A 20,176-nucleotide genomic window follows, 5' to 3' on the forward strand; every position below is an offset into this window, starting at 1 on the left:
TACGGAAAATTTCGCCAAGAGGCAGTAAGTAAACTCCAAAGAGTAAGGGACCCAGGACTGATCCCTGCGGTACACCAAACTTCACTGAGGAGAAAGTGGACATGATATTTTTATATGAGACACAATGTGTCCTATCAGACAAATATGACTTTAGCCAGGATAGGGCAGTGCCCCGGATACCTACGTAGTTAGATAAGCGGTCTAGGAGGATCTTATGATCGATTGTATCGAAGGCTGCGCTTAAGTCTAATAAAATGAGAAGAGAGGAGAAATTAGAGTCGGACGCGAGGAGAAGGTCATTGGTTACTTTTGTAAGAGCAGTTTCAGTACTATGGAGTGATCTAAAACCAGATTGAAAGGGATCGAGAAGTTTATTATGCGAGAGGTAGTCAGTTAATTGTGTTGAGACTACTTTTTCAAGAACTTTAGAGAGGAAGGGGAGATTTGAGATTGGCCTGAAGTTGTTAAGAACCTCAGAATCAAGGTTTGGCTTTTTAAGTAGAGGTTTGATCACAGCAGATTTGAAGGAGGCAGGGACAGTGCCAGAGGAGAGGGAGCTATTGATAATGTTAAGTAAGGGGGGGCCTAGTATTGGAAGGAGTTCCTTAATCAACTTTGCAGGGAGAGGGTCGAATAAACAGGTTGTGGATTTAGATGAAAGTACAATTTTTGAAAGTGCATTTAGGGAGATAGTCTCAAAATTCGAGAGTATAGTACTCTCGTCTAAGGTTCTAAGGACAGGGCTAGGAAAGGGGTTAGCACCCTTTGTGAGTAATAGAGAGTTGCTAATTTCATCTCTAATACAGATAATTTTACGGTTAAAGAAGTCAAGGAAATCATTAGCTGTAAATGGAGAGTTTGTATTGGGGGATGGTTTGCGAGTAAGATTTGCGACCGTGTCAAATAAAAATTTAGGATTATTTTTATTAGTGTTAATAAGATCTGATAGGTAGGAGGCTCTTGCAGCGGAGAGCATACATTTGTATTTTAATAGGCTATCACTCCAAGCTAGTCGATAGACTTCAAGCTTGGATGATCGCCATTTACGTTCTAGTTTTCTGCATATTAGTTTTTGTGCGCGTGTATCGTCAGTATACCAAGGCGAGGGTTTTTTAGGGCGACGGATTTTAGTACGTAGAGGTGCGATAGAATCAAGCGAGGCGAGTAGGATTGAATTAAATTGATTTGTGAATTCATTAATGGAGTCGATCCGCTCTGGGAGAGAGGAAAGCGGCCCCGATAACAAATCAGCGAGTTCAGTGGGAGTAGAACTATCGATACGCCGGGCGGTATAGGTATCAGCTAGGTTTGATTGCCGGAGGGGCAGGTCTATTTTAAATTGAATGAGATAATGATCTGACAGTGCTGGAGGGTAAATCATGACTGACAGATCTGAGACGTTAATCCCACGAGCAAGGACGAGATCAAGCGTGTTGCCGTTAGAATGCGTTTGTTCATGAACCAACTGAGCAAAGCCAAGGGTGTCGACTAAAGATAGAAAGGCTTTGCAGAGTGGGTCAGCTTTACGGTTAACATGAATATTGAAATCGCCAATGATAAGGATATTATCCGTGCGGGTTACGAGGTCAGAGAGAAAATTGGAAAATTCATCCAGAAAAGATGAATAGGGCCCAGGTGGGCGGTAGAGCATAACTAGGTAGAAGGCTCCGAGGCCAGCTATATTAGAGTGTCTCATAGTAAGTATCTCACAAGATAGGAGCTTATACTTTTGATCCTGTAGAAGACCTAGATTTGAGTTATAAATTAGGCCAACGCCCCCACCATTTCTTGACATTCTGGCAACATGCGAATTGTCAAAGTTAGGGGGGGAGGCTTCAATGAGTGGAAGAACAACGTCCGGTTTTAGCCAGGTTTCGCATAATCCCATAACGTCAATATTATGTTCAATGATTAAGTCATTGACGAGGAGGGCTTTATTGGTGATTGATCTGATATTAATGAATCCAAATCGAATAGATTTATCATCAATATTAGTTAATTTAGAGCATTCGATACCAAGAGTAGATTTAATCTCAATGAGGTTGGTGTTTGACGTTTTGAGGGGTGGACGAGAGCGGCGTGAGGGGACGGAGCGACGAAGAGAAACTGTGCTAATTTGAGAGATCGTGGTATAATACGGAGACGGAGCGGCGGTGGTAATAGTCGGATTAATAACAATAAGATTTGGGTTAGGATATTGCAGAGCGTTTATGGGTCGGTTACTAGTAATAGTGCGGCGCGGACGGAGCACAGTCTGTATTGGATAGACTAAGTTAATTGAACTAGCAGACTCCATAACCGCACAAGTAGAACTAACAGGCTGTCTAGCAGCCTGTGGCCCTGCATGTTGTGGGTGAAACTGTCATTCAAGGATAATAGTCTGGGTTTGCCGTAGGCAACTATCCAGGTTTTTTGATAAGGTGCTAGCACCCAATGGGGTAGGGTGGATGCCATCCATCTTAAGCATGCCAGTCATGCTTCTAAAAGAGGGCCAGTTATCTAAGAATAGGTAGCCCTTATCAGCACAGTGTTTGGCCAGCCAGTTGTTGAGCCAAAACAGCCTGCTAAAAATGTCAGAGTTAAGTGTGACAGGGAGGGGACCAGAGACAATTAATGGATGCCGACTCATCTTGCTAGCAAAAGCACAGGTCCTAGTTATGCTGTGCTTTGTGATCTCCGATTGTTTAAACCTGGCATTGTTGGTGCCAACGTGTAGTATGATGTTATCATGGGTAGCCTGGGTAATTGTCTGTTTATGGCTATTTGTTAGCACCCTAAGAGTAGCTTCAATGTCGGGTACTCTGGCCCCGGGCAGACAAACTATCTCGGCTGGTGTGTTAAGCTTGATATTGCGGGTTATAGAGTCTCCAATCAATAGAATAGAGGGTTTAATATTGTCGGGCGGAGTGGACGACACAGCATGCTGAACAGGAGAGTTAGCAAGCGGCGTGAATCTATTTCGGATCTCAACCGAAGTGGTTTGTTGGGAAACGGGCTGCACAGCGGCGGGCTGTGCACGTTTAACGCCACGGCAGTGTGAGACAACTGTAAACCCATCATCCACAGACTGTGGGGCCAACGAGACATTGGCCGGGTTGTTCTGCTCGTGCTGCGGAGTAGCATTAACGGGGGTACCAGCTGGACCGCAGCTAGCATCCTCGCTTAATTCACAATACACATCAGCTACTGAGGTACATTGTAAATGATCAGGGAAGCCAGTCTGGTTAAGTGTAACAAGACTATCATTAGGTGACTGGCGTTTATCGTTCTCTAGTTGGGAAACACGGTTTTCTAATAGATTAATCATATCTAAGAGAGAGTGGATAGTAAGAATTGGATCGATCTTACCCGATTCGGGAGGGAGATGGCTGGCGTTAGCCATGTCCGGAACGTGTCGTAGTGCTGCGGCCAGAAGCAGCTCACGCCGTTGCGGTGCCCGGGGACCTGGGGCCTTGGGAGCAGAGGCTGGTAGCCTAGGTTGACGCCGGGGCAGTGCGGGCCAGTCCGGGGACCTGAGGCCATTAGGAGCAGAGGCTGGTAGCCTAGGTTGACGCCGGTCCAGTCGCTCGGATGTTGTGGCTAGTTGTTGTGCGATGAGGACCCGGGATACTGAGGGAGCTGGTGTTGAAGTAGTATCAGGCAGCAGCTTGAAAATAACTTCATCATCCGAAGGAAATGAGCGTGATTCCACGGATCCACTAAGCGTAGTCGTATTGGATAGTCCCGTAGCATGGTGATTATCCGAGGGGGAGAGCGAGAGCATTGTAAACAGTTTAACGTTAGCTGTTAGCTGGTGGCTAGCAGCTCTTGTTTACGTTAGCCTAGCAGGCGGCTAGGCTAACGTTTGGCGATAGAACGGTTGTTTCAGATGTCCGCGGATTGAGAGAGAAGAGTTATTAAGTAGCGATGTGATATCGCAGGCAGATAAAAGATAAGATAGCAAAAGGTAGGCGAGGAATTGGCAAAATAAGTCGTAATAGGCAGAGCTGAAAACACCGGTATCACACAGCGTCGCAGCGTTGTGACGTCGTGCGTGATTGGTGTATGGGCCTCGGGTCGGGTCCTGGGTCCTAGGGTCCGAGTAGACCCGTGAAGGCCTCTAATCCAAGAGGATTTGAAAGGTTTTCATGAGGCCATGTGTTGTAGAAACAACCCATAGAGAACCATCTAATCCTTCACTTTAAGTTCAAATATGAAAGCATGGAAACTGGAGTTAGGAGGTTTTCACCTGACAATGACAATAAGTAAAAAGCACTGTATATTCTTTCCTATGACTTTTGATTTTCTTTAATGATGCACTATACTTTACCAAACTTCTAGTCTTCTCTAAGAAATATTTTGAAATCGATCTAATTTCTTATCAAATGTCCGCTTCCTTTTACAGTCCCCTACTAATTACTAGGTATTTACCCAGTAAATATATGGTAAATTATATTATATAGTATATATAGTAGGTATTGTATTATCAGACTTTTACCATATTCTACTACAGTATTAGAGGCTAGTAGACTATTCCATTGTCTACTTGATGTTGATGAGTTGATGGTTAATAGTGGAGGTTTTTCTTAGTATTTCAGCTGTAGTTTCTCTGTATTTACCTACTTATTTACTATGGTAATTATACAATAATATACAATAATTTACTGCATATTTACTATATGGTAATTAGGGGACTGTAAAAGTTATGTTACCCACATTTTTTATATTTTGGCTGCAAGTTGTGCCTCACTATTTTCCCAGCCTACTATAGTAGCAGTGCAGTCTACCTCTGTGAGAGCCTCCAGCCAATCAGCGTCTGTGGTTATCTTGGAAGCCTCAGGCCTTATCTAGAGTGGCTGCTCACTGATTGGTGGAGCAGGAAGATGCCTTAAACCTCTCTGCTCACCAAAGACCTCTGAAAAGCACACAACAGAGCCCTGGAGCCCGCCCTGCCCCGGGCCCAATTCAGCTGGAACTCTGCTGGTTGGATGGTAGTCAGGTTCCGATCAGTCCCTCCAGGGTCTCACAGAGTTCTTTTTTGTGGTTGTTGTGATCAAAAGTGCTTGATTTTTCAGCTGCTTTTCTCAAAAATCACAATGCCATTTGCAAAGTTTCATGATTTTTTGTTTTTGTTTTTGTGAAATTGCAGGAACTGGCAAAAATTACAAGTTGAGGAAAGAAATTACGATTCCGCCCATCTCTTCTAACTACTGCCTAACGGCAACTTTCTCAAATTTTTTAATGCAATCTGCTTACGTGATTTTTTTCCCCTGTAAAATTGGGAGGACTGGCAAAAACTGCAAGTAGGAGAACTAGTTTTGCCGTTTCTACGGAGTAATCACAGGAAATTTGAAAAATTGCAAGCTGGTTGAATTGACATTAATTATTACGATTGCAAAATCGCAATTTCCTGGAGGGACTGTCTGATAGAGCTAACCATGTCTTCTTCAATGGCAGCTCGCAGCATCAGCGTCCTCAGACCTCTGAAGGACGTGAATGTGACAGCTGGGGAGACAGCCACCTTCGACTGCGAATTGTCGTACGAAGGCATCGCCGTGGAGTGGTTCCTGGGAGGACAGAAGATGGAAGCAAGTGACAGAGTGAGTCCCACACGGGCAGGCGTGCTCGAGTCAGAGCTTCAACTTCAAAAACAGAATCTGTACTAAAAAGTCTGTGCTCACCTACTTCGTCTTTAAGATGTTCAAGTAAAGTACAAGTACCCCAAAATTGTACTTAAGTACAGTACTTGAGTAAATGTACCTAGTTACTTTCCACCACTGCACATAATTCAAAGTGATACGAGGGTTTTTACCAGTTGGTCAGTTCAGCTGTTTTTATTTGACTGAGGTTACTGAAGTTAGATAAGACACTTGGCGGCAGCAGTGTTACACAGATAGCATCCTCATCCACACACATCTAACTTAGATCCCATACATCAGTGGTTCCCAAACTGGGGTAATGTACATGTACATGTAATGTACATATAATACGGTAGATCTATTTGATATTGATTATTCATCGTTCAATGTTTAATTGCAGGACATGTAAGTAGTAAAGACTGATGCTATTCTATATACGGGCCTGTTCCCAGCAGGCAGCTCTATCTGCTGGAGATAACAGCTGTTCCTCCCACAAGGCTTTGCTGCATTTCTCAGCCTATTTTTAACAGCAGGAGTCAAGAGTCTGCCAGAAGGTTACAGTCACTGGAAGAGGGGGGTTTCTTTTGATACTGACAATAAAAAGTGCAGGTCATATCCATCATAATAACTTAAAAACTCAAAAATACCATTTTGCTTAATTTATTTGGATTGTGATTGAGTGGCTAATAGAGAAATAAGTTCCTGTTATTGCCATAGTAGGGATCATATATATATATATATATATAGGCATCTCGCGCGCCCTGCACCTCGCCGAGCTGACCCTGCAGCTTACATACTGATGACATCATCAGTGGGCCTCTTATGACATCACTGATGATGTCACAACTGATTTTATGACAGATATACAGTATTATTATTATTGCCATTGTTAGAGAGAGTTCAGTATCCGTATGGCAGTGGGGAAGAAACACACACACACACACACACACACACACACACACACACACACACACACACACACACACACACACACACACACACACACACACATAATAAGAATGCATTTGTGAGTTTTTCTTGGAACGAGGAGGGGCACCACAAGGGCACCCAAATGGCCAGCAGCGGCCCTGGTTGATTGTGCACTGAGCTGACTGACATGGTGTTACCTGTCTGTCCTGTTACCTGTCTGTCCAGGTGAAGACTCGAGTGGATGGGAAGATCCACGCTCTGACCCTCAGAGATGTCAAGCTGTCTGAGGCTGGAGAGGTCAAACTCACCGCCAAGGACTTCCAGACCCAGGCTCAGCTCATCATCGGAGGTGACACACGCACGCACAGACGCACGCAAACACACACACACACACACACACACACACACACACACACACACACACACACACACACACACACACACACACACACACACACACACACACACACACACACATTTATTTATGAATTAATGTCTATATAAATACAAGCATACAGAGGATATAAACATTCTGACTTAACAGTGACAAAATACATATTTTTCCTTTTATTGGACATAGAGATGTCTGCCTTCTCTCAATTTTGTTTTAAAACTCAACAGCAATGTCTCTTTCTAGAAATCCCGACTCATGACTCAAGATAATCCACAGACCTTGTTGTGAGCAGTTTCATGTAGGATCTTGGATTTTGGTGTGAACTGTCCCTTTAATCCCAGATTTCAGACTTTTTTCTCAGAATTCTGAGATCAAAGTCAGAACTCAAATGCATTTTTCATGTGGCCCTAATCCTCTTCCGTACAGACAGACAGTATCCACTTCATATGATGATAGCAGATATTGAAAGAGTTAGATAGATGATGGAATGTCTCTAAGCGAGGTTCTTGTCCCTCTCAGAGCCGCCGGTGGAGTTCACTAAGCCTCTGGAGGACCAGACGGTGGAGGAGGAGGCCACTGCCACGCTGGAGTGTGAGGTGTCCAGAGAGAACGCGGAGGTGAGATGGTTCAGAGAGGGACAAGAGATCCGCAAGACCAAGAAGTACGACATGCTGGTGGATGGCGTGAAGAGGAGGCTGGTTATTCACGACTGCGCCATGGAAGACGCCAAGATCTACACTTGTGACGCCGGGGAGTTCAAGACATCCTGCTTCGTGGATGTGCAGCGTAAGCACTAACGTTCATTTTAGACCTCTGTTTTATCAGCCATGTCAGTTCAAATCTCTATTTATGAATGCAGCCTAGCCACATAGTGAAACGGTATGGTCTGCATCTGCGATACTGCATGGCAATATAACCATAATACCATACAATGTGCCTTTTCCCACAGCTCCTTATGTTGAGTTCACTAAGCGTCTCCATGATGTGGAGGTGGGAGAGAAGGAATCTGCCAAGTTTGAGTGTGAAGTGTCTCGCGAGTCAGCTAAGGTAAGAGCCGAGTGGAGACAAATAATATAGAATTAGATTTTTTTTTTTTTTTTTTTTTTTTAATGAAAGCTTTATTTCGGACAATTAATAAATACAAAATAATACAAATCCAATCATAATACAATGCCAGCGGCAAAAGTCTGAAAAGGCGTAGGCTGAAGTACAATGTAGTCCATAATTCATTTATATATATACATTATATATATATATATATATATTAATTAATATAATATAATATACATAATATATATCATCACTATATACATATATCATATAACACAACATATATAATATATAATAGATTAGAAAAGGCTGTATGTTTGACACAAGGTAGTTCGCCCACTTCTGGTCCTATAATAACACTGGTCATATCATTGCAAAAAAAAAGAAAATCTTAAACTACATTACTTTTTTGTGTGCTTTATTCCAATTTGTGTGTCAGGGCTTAATTACATTATGCCATGAGCTCAAAATGTCTTAAAGTCTAATTTTGGAGATCATCATTGATGTTACATTGACAATCTTCAAGAGCTCATGTCTTAATCTAATTAACCCTGGACAGACAAATAGGCTGTTTTGTTTAGTTATAATATGACATAGCTACAATATGACAAGGTTACTATAGGACCGGAAGTAATGCGCCGACCTACTGTCATACGGAAGTGTAGTGTGTATAGAACCTATTAGATCAGCAGCATTGCATTACATGCTGATGGGAATAATTAATGGACAAATCAGTAATAAAATGTAGTCAAATCTGTATTGTTACTGGAGTGACTTGGATTACAAATGGCATGACGTTAAAAAACAACTTGCCGGTGATAAAATGCCCTCTGGTGGTTAACAGTTTTGTTATTATTGTGGCTGTGCAGGTCCGCTGGTTCAAGGACGGAAATGAGATCAGGAAGGGAAAGAAATATGAGATCATCGGCAAGGGAGTCCAGCGCATCCTCATCGTCCACAAGTCCGTGTTCGATGACGAGGCAGAATATGAATGTGACGCTCGCACCGCCAAGACCTCTGGCATGCTGACAGTTATCGGTAAGGCTTATTTTCACCTCCAAGACCTCTGGCATGCTGACAGTTATCGGTAAGGCTTATTTTCACCTCCAAGACCTCTGGCATGCTGACAGTTATCGGTAAGGCTTATTTTCACCTCCAAGATCTCTGGCATGCTGACAGTTATCGGTAAGGCTTATTTTCACCTCCAAGACCTCTGGCATGCTGACAGTTATCGATAAGGCTTATTTTCACCTCCAAGACCCTCTGGCATGCTGACAGTTATCGATAAGGCTTATTTTCACCTCCAAGACCCTCTGGCATGCTGACAGTTATCGATAAGGCTTATTTTCACCAAGACCTCTGGCATGCTGACAGTTATCGATAAGGCTTATTTTCAACTCCAAGACCTCTGGCATGCTGACAGTTATCGATAAGGCTTATTTTCACCTCCAAGACCTCTGGCATGCTGACAGTTATCGATAAGGCTTATTTTCAACTCCAAGACCTATGGCATGCTGACAGTTATCGATAAGGCTTATTTTCAACTCCAAGACCTCTGGCATGCTGACAGTTATCGATAAGGCTTATTTTCAACTCCAAGACCTCTGGCATGCTGACAGTTATCGATAAGGCTTATTTCACTGAGATCACTAGCATGTTTACAGTTATCGGTAAAGCTTATTTTCACCCAGCCTCCCTCCAAATGTTTCTGTTGGTATTCTGCTGAAGGTTTCTCTCACAATGTAGTAAACTGACAAAAAATGACATGCTACGCTAACAAAAACTGGACATGCTAACTATGACATAACAACTGACATACTAAACTGACATAAACGAAATAGCTTACTAAACTGACGTAAAAAAAAAAAAAAAAAATTGTTTACTATGTGATTTTTCTGTTTAATATGTATTTTTTTAAATCTCATAGTTAAGTATGTGATTTTTTGTCCGTTTAGTATGTCATCTTTTGTCAGTTTAGTATGTAACTTTAATATGTATTTATCTATGTTTATCTAGTTTAGCATGTATTACAAAGGTTTGGCTTGATCCAAGGGCCATGAAATATCTTCTACTTTTTCAGCCTTCAGTTACAGAGTTACATGGTCTCTCCGTGACTCGTTGCCTCTCTCACTGTGTTCTTCTCACAGAGGAAGCAGCCAGGTTCACAAAGAACCTGTCCAACGTGGAGGGCACAGAGACGGACAGCGTGAAGATGATCTGCGAGGTGTCCAAGCCCAGCGCAGAGGTCACCTGGTTCAGAGGGGAGGAGGAGCTCCCCGAAGGCGGCCGCTATGAACAGATCGTTGATGGGAAGAAGAGGATCCTCATCATCCAGGACCTGAGGATGGAGGATGCCGGAGAGTACAACTGTAGACTGAGTCCCAGCATCAAGACCTCAGCTACACTCAAGCTGAACGGTAACAATGAGGGGTTTCTCGACTAATCCTATTCCTCTGTGGTTTTAGCACAGTGCAGTAATAATGCTTTTGGGATGGCCAAAATGGACATAACTTTGGTTGTTGTTGAACATAGATTTGAAGACCTTGTTGACTGAACAATGGAGATAATGACTGGATAATGACCCTATTCAAATGAAATCATTGATATGCCCCACCCCACATATTTTTAATATATATATATATATATATATCAGGGCTTAAAATTTGGCACACATTTTCCTGAATTCCCGCATATTTTCAATTTATAAAGGGGGAGTAATCCCGCAAGGGTTTGTGCAGATCTATGTTTGTGCGTAACGGTGCTTAGCGAGTGAAACGGCTGTCTGTCTGACCCACTGAGTCTCTGAGCACAAACTGTAGAAAGAGATGCAAGATAGCCAAGCGAATGTGATTGGATGAACATTTGACCCTAGGCCAATCAGAGGCAGAGAGGGGCGGGTCATGCCTTCGCCATCATGGGGGAAAAAACATTGCGTCCCTCAGTCCGCTCTCGACATCAACGCTCCTCTGCTGATTTCTCGGTGGATACAGCTGCTTGCAAACATGATAGATTGCTGGCTAAAAAGGAAAACGACGTCCTCAGAAGGGGGACCCGCTCAGAAAAAACAAACGGGACAAGTCGAACAACAAGGCACTTCTAGCTGAAACGTCAACACCGAGTAACGTCACTGTCAGTGATGTTTAGTGTTGCGTTATTGACAATGAAGAATCTGATATCGATAATGACGTTAAAACGTTAATCATCCTTATGCCAGTGATGTCAACGTTGTTGTCGCCACTCAAATGACATTTCTCATAAAGCAGCCGTGAAGATCTGGTGGAAGCATTTTCAATAAAAGGTGAAACGACACACAGATGGTTTATAGTCACTTCAATAGAACTCTCCCCAATGCAAAATTCGAACAGGTTTAGTTGCCAGTAATGACAGTAAGAAAGGCAGATGTAGTGAGCAAAGATGGATGATTTAATATTCCATAGCTCTGACCTAACCAAATCTAACTGACATCACTATTGTGAACACAAAACAAGGAACACTTCTGATACAATATGATATTAGTGTTTTAGTAGAGTGTATCACTCAATACAAAAAATAAAGGCTTTCATAGAACCAAAAGCCTATGGCTTAGTCTGCAGAAAAAACATGACAAAAGCCATAGTAATTTAGACTCGGCATAAACTACTTCCTTTTTTAAATACAAAAATGTGAAATTACAGTATTATCTGAAAAAAAATCCCCCTTAAAGTCTATAGATCCCCCCGAAAATCTATAAATACCCCCTATCTGAAGAACATAAGGGGGGAATTCCCCCCTAGTTTGCAAAGTGAATTTTAAGCCCTCTATATATATATATATATATATATATATATATATATATATATATATATATATGTATATATACACACATATATACACACACACACACACACACACACACACACACACACACACACACACACACACACACACACACACACACACACACATTATACATGTGTATATATATATATACACACACACACACACACACACACACACACACACACACACACACACACACACACAGTGTGTGTGTGTATGTATATATATACACACACACACAAACGCACACACACAATCCACCCAACAACAACAACTGTATATTTATCCTGAAGCAGACTAACGCTCAGCTTGTTCTGTCGTCCTCACAGAGCTGGCTGCCGAGTTTATCGCCCGGCCCCAGCCACAGGAGGTGGTGGAGGGGGAAAAGGCGGAGTTCGTCTGCTCCGTCTCCAAAGACACCTACGAGGTCAAATGGTTCAGAGGCGACAAGGAGGTGGAGTCTGGAGACAAGTACGCTGTCATCAGCGAAGGAAAGAGAAGAGCTCTTATTGTGAAAAACTGTGAGATGAAGGACGAGGGAGGCTACGTCGCCAAAATCGGCAACGTCAAGGCCTCTGCCGATCTGTATGTGATTGGTGAGCCACTCTTTGTTTTTCTTGCAAATTTTTTATGTGAGTACCGCAGGGATGACGTATTTTTGTAGGCCGACCCAGAAGTCATGTGCCTCCGGTTCCCTAGTCGGGCACTCAATGGGATGTTTGCATGGGGCTTTTGGTTAAATGCCTGAAATAAGGTCTGTGGTTAACAAAAGTTTATGAAACGGTAAATTTTGTGTTCATCGAGATAATCTTCACAAATGAGAACCACTTTTATGATTTTTGCTTTAAAAATCATAAAAGTGGTCCTCATTTGTGAAGATTATCTTGCTGAACCCACAGCCCCTACTGTGGGTGGTGACTGAAATAATCTCCCCCCCACCCCCATCACACTGGCAGAAATGGGCTTCCATAGAAGACAATAGCTTTCATAGTGTGTGTTTGGATTTAACGCGTGGCCATTTCTGTCTCGTTTCAGAGAAATTGAGGATCATCACACCCATTAAAGATACGGAGGTGAAGGAGGGAAGTGAGATTGTGTTTAACTGTGAGGTGAACTCAGAGGGAGCCAAGGCCAAGTGGATGAAGAACGAGGAGACTATGTTTGAGAGCAGCAAGTACCTGATGCTCCAGAGGGACAACATCTTCTCCCTGAGGATCAGAGACGCCCAGCAGGGCGATGAGGCAAACTACACCATCAACCTGACCAATCACAGAGGAGAGCAGGCCAAGTGCTCCGCCAGCGCTAAAGTGGCAGGTAAATACAATGAGACTGAGACTGAAGGTAAATACAATGAGACACAATGAGACTGAAGGTAAATACAATGATACTGAAGGTAAATACAATGAGACTGAAGGTAAATACAATGAGACACAATGAGACTGAAGGTAAATACAATGAGACTGAAGGTAAATACAATGAGACTGAAGGTAAATACAATGAGACTGAAGGCAAATACACTGATAATGGTGTCGCAGGGCATTGGAATATAATATAATTTGTTAACACATTCACTGCCAGACGTTTTTTTTTTTACTGTAGTTAGCTTCTGCCAGAGGGGTTTTTTGAGGATTCTGGCTCATCTTTCAAGACCCGAGGATTCTTTTCTGCTAAGATTTTGTGAACACACAATATCTCAAAAGAACTAATAGAATGTGTGCTTTCTCTGTCTAAAAGAGTTAGTTTGTAGAGTTAGTAGTTATGTAAGCATTAGCAGTTGAATACAGCATGGTTTCAGCGTCAGAAAAATTATTCAGAGATAAACGGCTTTTTGTGAAATTCGATAGAACAGTCACTTTAACCATTCATTTTTGGCATCAGTAAGACGTCAGACATCTAAACAATAGTTTTGAACAGTAATTTCCTCCATAACAGCAGGAAACCCCCCTCTGCTTCCAACTCCTCCCTCCGTGGGCGTTCTTCTTGGCTGCAGCGGCCGTCACAAGCTTGTCACCAGTCTCACTGCTTTGCTGCTGCTGCTGCCTGTCTGCGCGGCCGCTGTTTGAGGAAGTCTGGATGGACTCGCTCGCTTCTTGGAGTTTTGGTTGAGAGAAGCTTTTGCGATTCTGGTCATATTTATGCTGCGTGTTTCAAAGTGTGTTCCACCTGTAATCTATTATGCAAATTTGCAATCCCGCATCGCCAGCAATCAGCGCGAAAACGAAAGCGTTTTCCCCCATCCATTTTCATGAGAATGGCTGCTTTTTGCTCAGTATGAGCCAGAAGCGTCCGGCGAGCGGGGTAAGCCTTCCTCTAGTCAGGAGAGCACTGTCGCCACTTAGTGGCTCGGTGGAATGGGTTGTAAACGTTCGGTGGCTCCAATAATTATATAAGAGATGTAAAAGGGTTAGATGCACATCCCACGGTCAAAATTTTTTTTTTAATTTTTTTGACGTATTAATACGTCATTGGCAGTCAACCGTTGGATTATTTTTGACGTATTAATACGTCATTGGCAGTGAACGTGTTAAGATTACTGTAAATGGCCATTAATCTGCGTAGCCATCACACATTTGGGATTTATGAATTGGCCCTAATTACTTAATTAAACAAATCTGGCTCCATTAGGTCACCTGCAGGGGTGCTCTTTACACTTCCTGTAAGATTCAGTGCAATCGCACATAAAATGGCATAGCTGTGGCCAAACACAATTTTTACTCACACACAGCTACCGTACTTCATTCTTATTCTTACTAGTGCACCCATGGGAGTTAGACCCCCCTGGGAGTTAGGCCCCCTGGTCTGGAACATGACATCATCACTGATGACATCATCACCGATGACATCAATGATGACTTCTTCTTCTAATGGCTTTCCCTCAGACTGGATGCCTTGCGGCACATTGCTGCCTCTCACAGTTGGATGGTCTCACTCTAGACCTGGTTCTTCTTCTTCTTTCAAGTTTCCGGTGTTTCTCACACCTCCTCAATCTTGGCTGTTGCGTCTCGTCTCATGTTCCTCCGCTCCTCATCCCTCCTGAGCAACACACCTTCACCTTCGTGAAGGGGTCCTCCGTTAATAGAGATTTATTTCATAGGTAATTAGGGCAATCACCTAATTAACAAATCAGGTGGTTTTTACACCCACTGAAAGTTTCAGCCCGATCGCAAGTAAAACGCCATAGCTGTGGCCGGCCAAAATGTTATTGAAGCAAACATTGCCCACTTGCTCCCTTTTAATATAGAGATAATAAATGAAATAAGTCAAATATAATTAACAATAAAAGGCACTAAGAAGTGGGCAAAGTTAGGGGTTAAAATAAATAAAAAACATACTTGTATAGTAATTACATAGTAATCATAAGGTCAAATGCAAGCTTATCCGCCCATCCACCACACAACCACATCACACTTACATTCTTAGGCTCTACTTCAGCGTGACACTATGACACACTCACGATAAACTATCTGCCATGTTGATTTGTCACCCTGTAGCAGAGAAACTGAAGTTCCTGGACCCCATCGAGGACGTGGAGACCCAGGAGAAGAAGACCATCAGCTTCACGTGCAAGGTCAACCGGCCGGAGATGACGGTGCGCTGGATGAAGGCTGGCCAGGAGGTGACCCTCAGCAAGCGGGTGGTCTACCGGGTGGATGGCCTCAGGCACACCCTGACCGTCAAGGACTGCATCATGGCTGACGAGGGCGAGTACACTGCAGTGGTCGGAGACGACAAGTGCGTGGCTGAGCTGATCATCAGCGAGGCGCCCACGGACTTCAGCGGGCAGCTCAAAGACCAGACCATCACAGAGTTCCAGGACGCAGAGTTCGCCTGCAAGTTGAACAAGGAGAAGGCTGTCGTCAAATGGTACAGAAACGGACGTGAAATCAGAGAAGGACCAAGGTGAGCAGGAGAATAAGATAAGGAGGCTTGATATAATGGTCTCAGTCCCACAGTATTTGCTATTTATATTGAACCACCGGCCCAGGCAATTCATCAGTATGAAGAACTACTGGGCATTCCAATAGGACCTAAAAATCATCTAATTAGCCTATTTGCAGATCTACTTAGTGTTGTGCAAGTTCACACTTCACAGGAGCTAGCTCAAAGTTCAGTTCACACAGATCAAAATGAACTAGTTCATGTTCATAGTTCACAATTTAGAATTTTGAACTACCGTAAGTTCACAGTCCAAAAAAATTAACAGTTCGGTTAATTTCAAGTTCACTTCTTGTTTGCCCAGAGAAAAGGAATAACATTTTGTAACATACAGCAATTAGCTTTTAACACACAATAGCTTTTCAACACACCTTTATTTCAAAAGATGATTTAAAGATTATTGAAAAGATGATTGTATTCTTTCTGGGGCTTTAGCCAAAGCTTCACAGTGCAACATATTTTAACTAGGTCCCAAATGAAAAAGATAAAATGAGCAATCCACAATACACATAGCTTTTTCAACACATCTTCATTTTTTCGGAAATCCAGTTAGTCACAGGCAGCTGTTTCTATAATCACTGTTCCAGTCCCAACAACAAAAAACAGCAATTTACAAAAAACATGCAATAACATGATTGATTTTGTATGTTCTCGTGTTAACCAACATTTGCATTTTTTGAGAAGGCTTTTAAGTGAACTTCCTGGATTTATATAGCGCCTTTCAAGAAACCCAAAGACGCTTTACAGAAATGACACATAATGACAAACAAATAAAACAGAACAGAGAGAACAGAGGAGACTATAGGCCAAAGGCTTTGCCAAACAGGTGAGTTCTGAGGGTTTTCTTGAAGGAGTCCAGGAATGGGGCATTGCGGATCTCTTTAAACTCAAAATAAAATAGGCTCCCATTTTCAAGCAGTATTCAGATGTCTGGTTTTCCATCTGCGCTTAATCAGTCAGTGCAAACTGCGGTGACATGATTCTACCAAAAAAAATGATTTTTTTTGCAGATACCACATGGAAAAGGAAGGTAAGACATGCAGGCTGACCATCAGGGAGTGCAGACCTGATGACGAGTGTGAGTACGCCTGCGGTGTGGACGAGAGGAGGACCAGAGCCAGGCTCTTCGTTGAAGGTGAGTTGTTCATTTGACTTCGTTTCACAATCAGTAAGGTCAGCATTTCTCTCTTTTTCTCTCTCTTTTTCTTATTTATTGAACACACATTTAAGACTGTACAAGAACTTGTAGAACAGTGGTTCCAAAAGTGTGGGTCATGAATAATGAATGATTGAATAATGATGATGAATAATACACTAAGAAACTAAGTTAGACCACCCAAATCAGTGTTTTTATTTTACTGCATATCCTGGAACTTAGCGCTAATGGCGTTAGCATACTCCATCCACATACATGAAACAGTTAGCATTTGAGCTATCACATTGTAACATTGTAACAGCAACATTACTAATGTGATTTGGGTGATGTACACCAGCCTGGGAGCTTTCAAACCATGTCATGCTAATTTGAACTCAGTCTATCTAAAAGCAAAGAAAATTGCAATGGATTGTTTTGAGAGTGGTAGGAAATGCGTGTGCATTTTCTTTTCAAAATCGCCTGCCAAATCCTACTTTAAACCCTGTGCAGGCAAATTTCTGATGAGTAAAGCAGAAAATGTTGGCAATCTGGCTTTTGGGTATTTTGCCGAAATTTTTTGTATGTGGATGGATTATTAATTTGCCGTATGCCCAAGTTCACATGCTCTGTTAATGAAATACAGTAATAATATATATGGAAATACATCATCTTAGTCGCATGTGCTGATCAGAGTTGTGATTAAAGGGTTTGGTGGGCCCCGGAAGATTTTCAGATTTCAAAGTGGGCCCCGGTATTCTTAAGTTTGGGAACCCCTGTTGTAGAGAATACACAATAATATAAGCATTGTCAAGATACAATGAGAGAAAGAATAATGGGGGATTTATAATAAATGGAGGATTTATATAAAAATACATGATACAAATATAGCTAAATACCATTTAGCTATCATTTCTTAATCAACTAGGTATAGCCTTAAAAATAAGGGGGATGAATCAAAACAACAAGAAACAAGATATTTAAGTCATGAAAACAATAATTTATAAACCAAAGGAGGGCTTGCTACAGTATTTCTCCACTTGCTACCCATATGAATTATTATATTAGTCATGTCAGAGGTAGATTAGTTTAAATTATTCCCTTTTTATGTCAAAAGTCGGAATGTAATTTATCTTACTAGGATTTCTCTTTTGAATCCTAATGCTTTGTGTTTGTTCAGAGACCCCGGTGGAGATCGTCAGACCGCCCAAGGATGTGTTCGACCCCCCGGGCTCAGACATCGTGTTTGAGGTGGAGCTCAACAAGGACAGAGTGGAGGTGAAATGGATGAGAAACAACATGATCATCGTCCAGGGAGACAAATACCAGATGATCAGCGAGGGGAAGGTCCACAGGCTGCAGGTCTGTGAGATCAGGCCTCGCGACCAGGGAGAGTACAGGATTGTGGCCAAAGACAAAGACGCCAAGGCCAAGCTTGAGCTGGCAGGTGAGTCAACATCACACTGTGTGATCACTAAATCAAGTTTTAAAGAAAAAAATACACACAAAAACATGTAAACATTGTTTTTTTTCATATATTTTATTTTCACATTTTTTATAGAACAATATAACAAACAGACAAACAGGCTCAGACACAGGAAATGAAAAAACAAAAACAAACATACATGTACCATGTATCTACCAGCCGCACAAAGTGTCCATGTGTTTACAAGAGATGCGTATATGATGGGATCCCACGTAAGGGGTCCATGAGATACCAGCCGGGCGATCCATCAGTCACCCCTAGCCTCAGTCACTTGTCATTTTTTACCTCAAAGTAGGCCAAAAACAGGTCCCAGATAGTAGAGAACCTTTTAAGTGAGTTGGTTCTCAGGGACCTGAGTCTCTCCATCTGTATAAACACGTAAACATTGTTATAGAACAAACAGCTATTGGTATTGTACTTTGAATTTCTGGGACCATTTAGTGGATAATCGGCCAATCGTAGATGAGGTGACGTCACCTCCAGATGTTTCCAATTTGATATGAGAAAATGTTTCAGGGCAGTGGTGGCCTAAAGGTCGTCGGTTCATATCTCTGGGAACAGCAGGATAAATCTGGGTGGGGAGAGTGAAAAAGCAGCGCTTGCCCCTCCCTCATTACCACCACTGAACCCCCAACCGCTCCAGAGGAGCTGCTAAGTGGCCACTGGCCAGAAGATCAAACTGTGGTTGTACTGGTCAGCTTCCAGGTGTGAGTGTGAGTGTGTGTGTGTGTGTGTGTGTGTGTGTGTGTGTGTGTGTGTGTGTGTGTGTGTGTGTGTGTGTGTGTGTGTGTGTGTGTGTGTGTGTGTGTGTGTGTGTGTGAGAGTGTGTGTGTGTGTGTGTGTGTGTGTGTGTGTGTGTGTGTGTGTGTGTGTGTGTGAAATGTCAGGTTAGGTGTCAGTCCCTGAGAATCAAAGAGTGAAGGCTTCTTTTTAGAGCCACCATTTTGCACCGACAGATGGTCAACAATCACAGAGGGACAAATCCATCGCAGAAGAGGAGAGAGAGTGTGTCGTATTTAACATAGGCTTAATGAATGAATGAATGAACTGAAAAACCCAGCCATTTTTACGTAAACGTCTCTCATCTCATTTGCAGCCGTTCCAAAGATCAAGACCACTGACCAGAACCTGGTGACGGACGCAGGGAAGCCGTTCGTCATGAGCGTGCCATACGATGCCTACCCCCGAGCTGATGCCGAGTGGTTCTTCCAGGGAACCAGCCTGCCTGTCCAGAACATCGACACCTCCACCGACAAGACCGAGTACAGGCTGAAGAGCCCTGCCAAGGAGGACCAGGGCCGCTACAAGGTGGTCATCAAGAACAAACATGGACAGGGAGAAGCTTTCATCAACCTGGATGTCATCGGTGAGTCTGGTGGATCTGGTGATTAAATGGATGTCTGGTTGGTCGTATCATTGGCTTTATTAAATCAGATACATTGAAACAATGTGAAGCGAGATTTATTTAGAAAAAACTTGGTAGCAATTTCCGCACAGAAACTCCTAGTGAAATTAAAATATTCTCTGTAAATTCTTCATATAATAACTACCGTATTAAGTTTGATCAAGAAATACTTGTAAGGTTTACTAGCTATTTTTGCTTTTCATGAGTAAAATTTACTCAGACTACCACTGTATTACAAATTGCTTAAAAAAGATTTGGTTTTTCAAAGCTTTTAACTGGCTGGACCTAGTTTTTATTTTTGCATTATTGGAGTAACATTTACTTTCTCAGTGTTGATTCAAACGCATAAAGAGATGCTGACATACAATGCACCACCTAACAGAGTGTTGTCTTGTTAATTTGTTCT

General features: G+C 42.5%; 1 protein-coding gene across 1 annotated transcript in view; it reads left to right on the top strand.

Annotated features, from left to right (window-relative positions):
- Nucleotides 1–20,176, top strand: part of ttn.1 (titin, tandem duplicate 1) — a 252,137-nt gene that overhangs the window by 21,805 nt on the left and 210,156 nt on the right. Inside the window, exons 18-29 of the mRNA XM_083637998.1 lie at nt 5,437–5,579; nt 6,774–6,897; nt 7,462–7,728; nt 7,892–7,989; nt 8,862–9,030; nt 10,140–10,409; nt 12,141–12,407; nt 12,847–13,125; nt 15,303–15,711; nt 16,758–16,882; nt 18,060–18,326; nt 19,462–19,731. Of these exons, the coding sequence (XP_083494124.1) occupies nt 5,437–5,579; nt 6,774–6,897; nt 7,462–7,728; nt 7,892–7,989; nt 8,862–9,030; nt 10,140–10,409; nt 12,141–12,407; nt 12,847–13,125; nt 15,303–15,711; nt 16,758–16,882; nt 18,060–18,326; nt 19,462–19,731 (2,688 nt within the window). The remainder of the gene's footprint in view (nt 1–5,436; nt 5,580–6,773; nt 6,898–7,461; nt 7,729–7,891; nt 7,990–8,861; nt 9,031–10,139; nt 10,410–12,140; nt 12,408–12,846; nt 13,126–15,302; nt 15,712–16,757; nt 16,883–18,059; nt 18,327–19,461; nt 19,732–20,176) is intronic.

The sequence above is a fragment of the Poromitra crassiceps genome (assembly GCF_964638095.1).
Source record: "Poromitra crassiceps genome assembly, chromosome: 6".
NCBI classification, from domain to species: Eukaryota; Metazoa; Chordata; class Actinopteri; order Beryciformes; family Melamphaidae; genus Poromitra; species Poromitra crassiceps.